At 32.7% G+C, this 11,822-nt stretch overlaps 1 protein-coding gene across 3 annotated transcripts; it reads right to left on the reverse strand.

Moving 5' to 3' along the window:
• Positions 1 to 4,067: 4,067 nt before the first annotated feature.
• On the reverse strand, positions 4,068 to 11,804 carry LOC123202340 (protein SPA1-RELATED 3-like). 3 transcript variants are annotated; one of them, XM_044618220.1, is made up of 8 exons: positions 11,683 to 11,804; positions 9,712 to 10,757; positions 9,375 to 9,532; positions 7,366 to 8,338; positions 7,142 to 7,288; positions 6,698 to 7,009; positions 5,542 to 5,601; positions 4,068 to 4,582 (listed from the first exon to the last, which is right to left on the reverse strand). In XM_044618220.1, the coding sequence occupies exons 2-8, from the start codon at positions 10,564 to 10,566 to the stop codon at positions 4,391 to 4,393; spliced, it is 2,697 nt and encodes an 898-aa protein (XP_044474155.1). In that variant the 5' UTR covers positions 10,567 to 10,757; positions 11,683 to 11,804; the 3' UTR covers positions 4,068 to 4,390. The 3 variants fall into 3 exon arrangements, with proteins under 3 accessions (XP_044474155.1, XP_044474153.1, XP_044474154.1); XM_044618218.1 differs by lacking the exon at positions 11,683 to 11,804 and adding an exon at positions 11,064 to 11,254 and having other exon boundaries at positions 9,712 to 10,576; XM_044618219.1 differs by lacking the exon at positions 11,683 to 11,804 and adding an exon at positions 11,064 to 11,254.
• Between the last annotated feature and the right edge of the window lie 18 nt (positions 11,805 to 11,822).

Genomic DNA, 11,822 nt, shown 5'->3' on the forward strand with positions numbered 1-11,822 from the left:
TTATTTTCTCTCCATCTCCAATTTCTCTAACTATCTGTGAACGTTAACAAAATCAGTTTTATCAAGTTTTGATATACATTATTTATTTGATTATTAATTGATAGACTAATTTGGTTAAATGTACACCTTATTGTAACTAAAAGTTTATCGTATTTTTTTTTATAAAATTTGATATAAATATATTTAAACACACACACACACACACACACACACACACACACACACACACACATATATATATATATATATATATATATATATATATATATATATATATATATATATATATATAACACTCTATATTTTGTATATTAATATATTTTCTTATATTTCTGTTTCTTATATTTTTAGAAATATACTTTTCAATATTTTCATTTTCACGTTTTTACTTTTTCGTTTCCGTACTACCTAGATCATATCAATAGAAGATCATTTGCTTTGCAATATTAGTGTGTACAAAAAGGATGGTTAGTGGTTGGGGTTATGAAGCATTCAAAATATTTTGCTTCACATGGAAATGATCAATATCAATATTTTTGTATTGAACGTGCAAAACCTCAAAAGTACACAAAACCATTTTCTTTGGATTCTAAGAATCAAGCCATCGCAGCCTTGTATTATTGGGAAAAGTCTAGGAGTAAATGATTTTTTTTTTTAATGAGAAATCACATCCGAATTATATTATTATATTGGGTCAAATTTAATCTTATCGCGTAAGATGAATTTTGGTCTAATAACTTATATTACAAAAACTGAACTAGATAAATTAAAAGTTTGATCTTAATATATCAATAGAAAAAATTTGAACCTATCATCTCTTATACATGGATTCTATTCTTTTGCTACTCAAATTATTCTTGAGTGTAGGAGTAAAATTTGAAAAGACCAAAACTGAATTTCACTGTCAAATGGATTAATTGGAATTTAAACAGACTCTTGTCTTATGCCCTTTTCTTCAGTTTCAACATTTCTGGTATTAGGTGTATGCATTCATTATTCTAAAGCACAACTTGAGAGCCCATTTATGGTCATTTTCATGCTTGAGGTTTGACTTCTTCGCTATTTTGGCTATAATTCCATCATTACATAGTGGCCCAGAAGTCAAATAATTTTCTAGCAGGACTTTCTCATTATAATAGCACTCTCTTAACAGGGTAGATTTGAGTAGAACTGTGTTGGGACTCGAGTTTTAAAGTCAGCTCAATTTGAGTAAAGTTAAGTTTAAGTTTGAGTTTAAATTTATCAAGTTTGTTTCAAAGTTATTCGAATTTAGTTTATTTGAAAAGAATCAACCTTGATCAGAGTTTTAAATTCAGGATATTAATTATTTTAACTACTTTTTTAACCGCTTTTATATATATATATATAAAATCACTTTTTTACTTAATATACATTTATAATCATATTTATATTTGAATTCTTTTTAAAAATAAAAATTGTTCGATGAGGTGTTTGGCTATGTACTTGGTTGGCCAGCCAACTACTTTTTGTTAAAAAAGTTGCAAAAAAAATGGTTAATTGGTTGATTAAACAACTTTCATTTTAAAGGATTTTTTTTTATTTGTTGACTAACAAAACACTCGGCTAAACAACTTTCATTTTTAAAAGAGTCTTTTAATAACAAGTAGTTGGTTGGTCAACCTAGCATTAGGGCAAACAATTTTTATTTTTAAAAAAAGTTAAATATAAATATGATTATAAATATATATTAAATAAAAATATGATTAGATATGTATAAATAATTAAAATAATTATGCAAAAAAGACTAAAACGATAATTATTTTAATATGTATTAATCAAAATAACACCGTTTTAATATATTCGTATCAAAATTTTCAAGAATCCCGACCTTAACAAGCTGATTTCAAGCTTGAAAATATTTAAAAATCATACTTAAACTTGAGCTTAAATTTGCTTGAGCCAAACTTGTTCTCAAACTCAAATAAGCTCAATTTGAATCCAATCTTATTTTCGAGCCAAAATTTCTTCTATCACAATTATAGTTATCAGTATCTTATGATACACAATAATTAATACTTTTAGAGATGTATCACAATTATATAATATAGATAAAAAATGATACGTATTATGAGATGTATCATAATTAATACGATACAGTAAACATATTGTACAATACGATACAATATATATTACTGATACATATAGATATATTTTTAGAGAAAATAATGATATAATAGAGATGTATGTGAAAAATTTTAAATTTTTAAAGATATTTGTAATATTTTTCAAAATAATAACGTGTCAATTATTTTTTTATTATTTTATTTCTTAAAAATTATATCATACTACATAATACGATATATCTAATAGATAATATATAAAATTAAAATTTTAATATATAATATATTACACGGTTTAATTAACTTTCCGCAATCACCGATCTGACCTGAAACCTTGTCTAAAATGATAGAAGGTTCTGCTGCTAATCCGCTAACCTTTAACAACATTTCTAAATTACTTTTACAAGTTTTTGACGTTTTAATTCTGCAAAATTAGGGCAAATCTGAAAGTATATTGTCAAATAAATTCTTACATAAATTTCTTTAAATACTTAATTTATATGGACCCAATTATAGGGACACAATGTGTGACTACTTAGTTATAGGGACCCAATGGATGGATGTAGTCCAAACTAGTTTGGACTCAAAGCGACATTTGGATTAAGGAAGCTTGGATTGAGCTCGAAATTTAAGTCTAAATATTACTTAAACCAGTTTAACTTAATTTAGTTTGATTTAAATTTATTTAATTTAAATTTGAACTGAAAGATTTAATTTGTTTTTTAAATGAAATCAAACTCTAGTTAAAAAGTGTTCGATTCAAATATATAATTTGAATTAGAAATTCAAATTTGTGGTTCGATTCAGTTTAAATTCACGACTAGAATAAACCTGAATTGGTGGTTCAAATTCGTGACTCGATCCAATAATTTTGAATATTATTTGGGTAAAATGATGTCATTTTGTCAATGAACTACGAACTCGATCATTAAATTTGAATCAAACCGAGTTACAAATTTAAACTATTGTTCGAACTATGAAATTGAACTGACTACGCTGAGCTATTTTTATTCGAACTGAACTTAATTTTGGCTCAATAAATTTGATCCAAACTTGAACCAAACCATTTTTAATGTCACTTGAACTTGAGGGGTTCGATCCAATTTGTATCTACCCCAAGCTCAAATAGATTAAGTTTGATTCAAACACAAGTTGTAGATTTCACTCATTTATTAAAAATGAACCTCTCATCGTATTAGATCTAAGAAATAATTTGTTTATTGTTGTAAATAAGACACCTCTCTTTAGAGGACCATCCTCCAAGGAGAAAGGTCGACAAGAAGTTTAGTGTTTATCGTTGTAAATAATAATAAAACCATATATATCAATTTTGAATATACAAATTAATACATACTAATATGTATTATCATTTGATTGAATGTTTTGAATTAAGAATGAAATAATATCTAATTAGATATTAACACATATAAATATATACTTATTCCTGTACTTAAAACGAGTATATATAATATTGTTCACCATATTTTGCATTTGATGGAATCTCTACACTTTTAAGTAGTACAATGTTCCAATTTCCGGTCAAAATCTCTACACATTGCAGCCAAGGTTACAATTTAACATAACTTTTTTCCTAATTCTAAAGAATACAAACCGCTCTAGTTCGAGCTCGAGCTCGAGCATTCAAGCTAATCCCAACTTGGATCGACCTCAAGTTTGACTAAACTCTGACAAAGATTCAATTCACACTGACCAGAGCTCGATCTAGAATTTTACAAAATCAGTCGCTCTTGAACAAAGATAATTCTAGCCCATTAATTTTTTTCTTGGTTCAATCTGGCCCTTCATTATTTGAGTGGCTATTGAGCTCACACCTATTTAGAATTAGCTCAATTTGAATACACTCTAAATAAGACACAGTATACCATCCTAGTCGGGATAGCACCAACAGACTCTACCAACCTTCTTCAAACATGGTTCAAAGCTGCATAAATATTCATTTTGATCAAACATTAGAGAAGAACTTGCAGAAATACAGAGTCATCCATAGCTCCACCAACCCAAATGTACTTGCAGAAAACAAAGGTTTAAAATATATGCATTACATAATATACAAAAGTGATTTGTCCACCCCTTTTTTTTAATATGATCAATTTACATAAACTTGATTAAAGATCAACCTGCTCTTCTTCTTGTTCATGTCCTTTATCAGCTAATGCCAAAAATTGTTTTGTTCAAATACCCCTATACCCACCTTAAAACTATATAGCTACACAGTTTCCTCTGGTTTAAACAACGTCCCCTATCATTTTAACTAGAAATCAAGAATTGTTTGGAAAACACAGGCCAAATTAAACCATCTCCAGGATTTTTATTTTCCCGGTGGAATTTGCAACTGCTATGGTGGTTGAGGGTTTGCCACGCCAACAGACGGATGAGGTAAACTGTTCAGCATCATCAATTTCATGGCCAGAGTGGGGGTCGCTGCTGTTGAAGTTGAATGACAGTGCCGGCATGGGGAAAGCTTTATGGTATACAAAAACCTGTTTCATGAAGAGTATTTGACATTGATAATCGAATGAAACAAAATGTGAAAACTAAAGTGCATACTTTCAAACTGGAAATTTTGGCAAGTGCAGATTCTACTGTAATTCTAGGCTTTAAGCACATACATCAATCATACCCCACCTATGAAGAACTGGCTATTTGATCAATACTGCATAAAGTTTCCTGTCATTGTTAATAAGGGGCAAAACATCCAGTCATAGTTCATGCAGCCAATTTCCAACAGTGGAGATCAAGGGAAATTATTGTAGTCAACAGAGAGACGGAGAGTGATAGAGCTCTAAAGATAAAGGTTCATTCATGCAGGAGGAATGAAGGAGCAGCCTCCCTCTCCTTCATCTGCGTGAATAAACTTTTATGGTTAGAGCTCTATCAGAGAGATGAAAGCATTAGCACTAATGACTTTTTCCAGGTAACTGTGCCTGAATGACAACAGAGATCCAAGTGCAGGAAATAAACATTGGATGTACCAAAAAGGTGAAAGAACCCAACTAAAAACTATTGACTTTTCCAGCATAATTGTGCTTAAATGCCATACTCGCAGGCGACTGCAAGTACAAGGAAATTAGAAAACATCAGGGGCTCAGTTTGCAAATTACCATCTAAAATTTCTAGAGTAGGACATAATTTTTATACATGGTGATCTGCGAGTTCATTGGGAAATCGTGAAATGTGACTTCCAAACATGAAGCAACCATGTGATACCCGATTTTCTAGATTTTCACTGAAATCAGTTCTAACAGTAGATGTGCATGTAACTCAAAACAGAATGATCTGTTGATCTCCTTGATATTCGGAAATCAGTCCAAGTAGTGTATGTGGATGTAAATTAAAAGCATATGATTAGTTGATCTCCATGCATATTGGAAGCTTATAGTAGGGACCATAACCTTTATTAGGGTTCATTCAATTATCAAAATATGATATTAGCTCGTACCTCGTTAGTTTCTGAGCCTGTAGCAATGTAACCATCAGATACTGACAAACCCACAAAGTTCTGAAACAAGAAAAGCATGCATTGCAGCAAAAGTACGTCAACGATGGAGGGACAATAGGATCAATGTCAACATTTGATAACAATAAAATCAGATACTTGGAACAAGTTCATCATACAAAGTTAAGAGAGTTCATTAATAAAAATATTAAAAAGCAAAGAGGCATGAGAAGCAGCGATTGATGCAAAACTAAAAATACATGAAAGCAATCAAAAAATAACATCATGCCAAAATCCTTCCTTTCATAGGCTTGTTTGACTACCACTTTCAACTAACAATTCTTTGATGATGATAGAACATGGATCATAACCTAAAAGAATGAAACTAAATCTTTCAAATAATTGCATATATTAGCTGTTTGCTCCAGTTCATGTGTCAGTCGTGAAAACACCAGGATTCCAACCTAGCCAGTTATGTAATAAAAGCAATAAAACATAATGCAAGTGATTGAACATCTTATGTTCCAGAATCATTGGTTTCATCCTTTTAACAAATTTCTATTATGGTTAATCACTTTTGAAATAAACAGCTCCCTTAAATGGAAATAAAATTAAATTCCTTTTCTGGGTAGAGGAATACTAGGAATTTCGGATAAAATGTCTAAAGCCTCTCTCTTGCTTGATTCTTATAAAACTTCTTTGTCAGGAAGGGAACCTACAAATATTCCTATATTATCAGGATTTTTGAATCCTCAGTTACTTATCATCCAATGGGTATATTAAATTTCTAATACAAAAGGAAGAAAAAATGGAGCATGATGTATCAGATAATGCTTTCCAAATTTATTTATCTATCTGTTGCAAACTATCCAACAATGTCATCTGAAAAACAACAGGAAATTTTTCTTTGATAGAATAGATGGACGTACTCCAATAATTAACTCCTAAAATTTTTATCAAGGGGAAAATTTTGTACATATTCAATGTGGTTTCCAATTCCAAAAAATAAGTGATGTATACATACATAGATACATAGATACATACATATATATCTATATATATATATATAGACCTCATATAGGCTTTCCTAAACTGCAGATTAATAAAACATCCTGAAGTTTATACCTAATAATATAAGCATAAAATCAGTCATATGTACCTTCTCATTCGTGTGACCTGTGAATGACTGAAGGGGAGTATCAATAACCCGTGATGTGCACATTGACAGGTCCCAAAGCTTTATAGTGTTATCGATGGATGCTGAAGCAAGAGTTGTTGTGTCCACAAACTTGACATAACTCACAGTTTTGTTGTGCCCAACTAATGTGTATAGTGGAATCCTCGCATTTCGGAGATCATAATAATAAATCCTATGATCAGCTGAACCAAGTGCAAGTGAACGACTATAATCCAATGGAAACTGCACACAGCAAACATTGGCCTTTGTTTTTATGGTACCAATACTTACTCCCTGCAGTAGCAACCCACATAACAGAAATGACTCATCACATATCCAGAATTAAATCTACACGGTATGAAATTAGATGAATGCAGTATGTTTAGTTTCAAAGCTGAAATCCACCAAATGCAAAAGTGGAATTGCCTGATTGATACTCCAAAGCTTAACTGAACAATCATCGCTCCCGCTAGCCAATAATGTTGGATCTGATGATGAAAAGTCAATGGACCAGATGCGCCTCTCATGCTCTTTCATTTCTATAAGTACTTGACTTCTTGAAACATCCCAAACCTGAAAAAATAAAGCAAATTGTTCAAAACAAAGTGGTAGAAAGCTCAAAGGTGAATAAAATGTACAGCTTGTTCTACCTGTACCACACCTTCAAAGTTACTCGAAGCAATCTGGCTTTTGATATAAGTATTCCAACATATGCTGCTGAGCTTCGATCTACTATCCATTTCAACCACAGGATAATGGATATCACGATTTTCATTTATGATTGTATCATATTCAAATACTTTAATCCTCTTGTTCACGCCAGCTGTAGCAAAAAATTCTCCATCACGATCAAAACTGAGGGAGCATACTAGGCTGGAAGAATTTAATAAATCCCCTTGGTTCAAATCTGCCTTAACCTCCAACTTACTGAATGAAAAATATTTGCACAAACCCTCAAGGAATGGACTTATCCACCCATTTTGTATATCTTCATTATATCGCTCTTTCGATCCTAAATTATTGACTGAACTTCTTTCAGTTACAACAATAGATCCTCTACCATCTCTACTTAAAGGTGAATGTCTAATCATAGGTTTCCCAGGAGGCTTGATTTGTCTGCATCTTGTTAAAAAATATGCTGCCTCCAATTTCTTGAAGTTCTTCATCAACCGAGAGCTTTTAAAAAGATCACTTCCTTTGTTTTGGGTGAGGGTAGCCGATTTCTGATTACCATCTAGATTATCAACACATTCTTCTATGTTGTGAACCTGAAGTCCTGGTCTACATGGTTTTCTAGAACCCAAGGTAGAAGAATCATCATTATCATCAATATTCAATGAAGGGAGATTTAACATTGAGTGTTCACCCTTCCCCAACTCCCCATACGAACCTCCCTTTTTCTTGAGTGCTGTTTGCTGCTTCTTAACTTCTTCAATATCAGAACAAATAAAAGAAAGACTGGCCTGCAACTTATCAGCTGCTTCCTGCTTTCTTTGTTGCATCAGCCAAAGGAATTCCAGCAACAACTCCTGCTCATCTGTTCTCTCCCTTAGCTCTATTGCTGCTTCACGTTCTTCCAAATCAGCTCTGGGTTCATTCAGAAACTCGCTCTGTAACAACTCACTGTTAACAAGGCATGGAAATGTAAGACTCCCACAGACATAAATTAATGGAACCAGATCAGATGCAAAATATGTTAGAGAAGGTAGGATGATATTTTTAAAATGTAACATCACAATTAAATGAATACAATGCAAACAAAGAGTCTCCAATTCAAGGAAAATAAACTATAGGAGAATAGTAATCAATCACATAGGGACTCATAAAATCTATGAAGTCTATCCATAAAATTACTACATGGTGATTATGCAAATCTTCTAAAAGTAAGGGGACAAAAAAGATTCTTAAACTAGATTATATCCTATCAGTTGAACATTTAAGAACTTATGTATCAATTACCTGCCTTGGACATGAAACTATCTCCTAATTAGTAGGTGCAGACCTGAACCAATATTTATGTGAGAACTCTAGAACAAACACACTCAGGCAGCTAAATTTAGACAGGTTTCAAAAATTCCTAAGTCCTAGCTCCATTCTTACATTCAATAAATCAATTTCCATTTAATTTATATACTCCAAAATAATGACGACAAACTTCTTATTGTGATTAGAAAAACAGTAAAATAATTTTTCACATAGGGTCACAAAAGAAAACAAATTCCTAATCAAATTACATAGCGAATGCAGTTAACATTAACACATGCTAATGCAAACTATTTTAGCAAGTTAGCACAACAAAACCTTGTGCATTCATTATTCTTAAATTTTCAAAAAAGATAGCAACTTTTATGCTTCTATGCTCACACAAACAATCACCCCAAATTAAGCACCTTGGTAAAAGGATTTTATATCATATTTTAAGACGTAAGTATAATAATAGCAACAAAATTCAGTCTAAAAATTACAATTAAACCGAATTTTGCAATGTCCAAGTCAACAAAGATCTTTAAAAAGAGGTTAACCAGAAAATGGTGAATCTAACCAAAGGAGTGTGATGTGGAATAAAACTAAATTCGAAGAGCTCCACATACTAGACATTGGGTATAATAAAGATTAAAATTATGATGTATGTGAAAGGTAAAATGTGAGGAGAAATCACCCCATTTTTGGACGACTACTTGGCTCAGGGTGCAGTAACCATAAGCAAAATGAAGCTTCCTTTGGAAACTTCAGCAGCAATTGAGGAGGGAGAACTCGATGTCTCAAACTAGACATAGTTCTGGCTTTTTCTTCTCTTGAGCTAAATGGACAGAATAACTACAGAGAAATCAATCATCAAATAAGTGTACAAATGAAATCAAACATCAGATTTAGCAGTTTGATCTAGTTTCAAGTATTAGCAAAGATAGCAAAACAACAACAAAGACACTGCTCAGAAAACCTACACCATATGAATTAGGGAGAATAGAATAAGTTGCTGCATCTTTTTTGCATACCTCAAAAAGAAGAACACCCAATTGATAAATGTCTGAAGCACAGGAAACTGGAGCACCAGCAATTTCTTCAGGACTAGTGTACCAATTTGTCTCCATAAGTAAAATCTGTTTCATTGGGAATGGTTGCCTCTTTTCTTCAACTTGTTCCATATTCGTTGTATCCAAGATTTTGTTTTCTTCAGTCTCTTTTACTAAAGTTACATGTGTTCCATACATTGAGCTTGATTGAATACAACTAGCTTCTGACAAAGCATTTCTTTGAGTTGTCAATGGCTGAATCTCTTCACTTCTCAACCTTCCTCTTTGCCAAAGCATGTCATGGGGCAAAGGATAAGATAAATCTTTAACCTCCAAATTTTGGCTATTGAATCCTTCCTCAGAAGAATCAGACCCAGAATCTGAGCATGAAGCAGATTCAACGAAAGAGACATGATTAATTGAGGACATGACAAAGCATGACGGCCGAACATTATGAACAACAATACCTTCTGAATGCGCTATATTTACAATCTCCACTATTTGTCTAAATATATGCAAGCATTCAAAGGCATCTAGGACTCGTTTGGGTCTATCCAACCACTGCCTCAAACTAGCATCACCCCACTCTTTAGCATGAACAAAAGGGTCAATAGCCGTGTTATCCTCACGAACCCCAGATAAATCACCCTGATTTCTTAGAGAATCACTGTGAGCCACCACAACCCAATCACCCTCCTTCATAAACTCAAAATCATGTGATGTATCAGCTGAAACCCCAACTCCTTCCACATGACGAAGTATAGGTCCAGAAGTATTCAATGCCCTAGAACTAACAGATTCCTGCCAAGCAGAGTCAGAAGAACCTTCCATTGTCATCCACCTGGGGCTGCATGAAGATTAATATCACACATCTAAGAAAAGGATGAATTAACTAGCTTCTACCACACTCCCTCAACTCCACCATTACCATTTTCAATCAAAAACTCATTTCCAACTATGCTGTTAAAAATACTATAAACTTCAGGCCAAGCTAAAACCCTCAGCGCCAAAAAAATAAACACGGGACCCTGTTACACACACAAAAGTAAACAACATGAAACTCGCAGGATAAAAAAATAGCATTAAAGATAACAACAACAGCCGCACCACAACACCACCCCCTCCCCCAATCACCAGCACCACCAATCAATAAAACACTCATTAAACTCCGCAACCACTCCAAAATGCACAAACCCATGACATAACCAAGATCACTTATATGCAATTCCAGCACCAACATCAAAAAGCATATGCTACCAAAACCCTTCAGTGGTATACGATAATATAATAATAAGAAAAATACACATATGCTATAGAAAGAATGAGATACACACCAGTATAGCCTAGAAGAGATCATTATTGTGATGTTGCTAAGGTAACCTGAAAACTGAACCACACAGCCAAAAAGACTTGTAGTTTACATTGTAAAGTGTAAACAACAAAAGCTCTGCAGCCTCATAAAATTCTTAACTTTTATTTTATCAGAAACAAAATCAAACAAACAAAAAACCAACCCTCGAAAAACCCAGACCGTCTGTTGAATAAACAAATATTTCTCCTCATGCACGTAGCAAATTATTTAATGTTTCTCCATCTAGGCTACGTGGCAGAATTACAACCTAGAGTACATTTATGGATATTGGCGAAAAACATAAGTTAAGACATTTAGTGGGCCATCAAATGAAAATGTGAGAAATATTATATTCTGCAAACAAGTTAAAAAGGCCAAAAAAAAAATTTATTACTCAAAGAAGAAAGTGGCCATTATTAAATAATTAGCATAGCATACGATTAAGTACACAATCCTGTATCTCTTAACGATGTAAACGATCTTATAAAAAAAGATTCAGTTTTGATCATGTAACGTAGATAAACTGAACTGAATCTGAAAAACTTAAAAGCAAGCAAAGCAGTTGACTGCAAAGCTACAGTAACTGATAGAGGAGAACCCACCTTGAAATCATAATCAATATCAGATCTTTTTCGCGGTTTGTAGTAAAATCGTGAACTGGGTATTAAAAAATCAAAGCTCACACATCCCAGTTAGAAGAGCTGACTTGTAGCTGGCTCTTCAGTTTCAATTCATCCACAGA

This window comes from Mangifera indica, chromosome 18, assembly GCF_011075055.1.
Source record: "Mangifera indica cultivar Alphonso chromosome 18, CATAS_Mindica_2.1, whole genome shotgun sequence".
In the NCBI taxonomy this organism is placed as follows: Eukaryota; Viridiplantae; Streptophyta; class Magnoliopsida; order Sapindales; family Anacardiaceae; genus Mangifera; species Mangifera indica.

Excerpts from the sequence above, each read along its gene's own strand:
- LOC123202340 (XM_044618218.1), bottom strand. The coding sequence starts at position 11,086 with ATGATCTCTTCTAGGCTATACTG. Across the intron at positions 8,339-9,374 it reads AGTAGTCGTCCAAAAATGGG|TGAGTTGTTACAGAGCGAGT; the intron begins GTGATTTCTCCT and ends CCTTGTTAACAG. Across the intron at positions 4,583-5,541 it reads CAGGCTCAGAAACTAACGAG|GTTTTTGTATACCATAAAGC; the intron begins GTACGAGCTAAT and ends TTCATGAAACAG.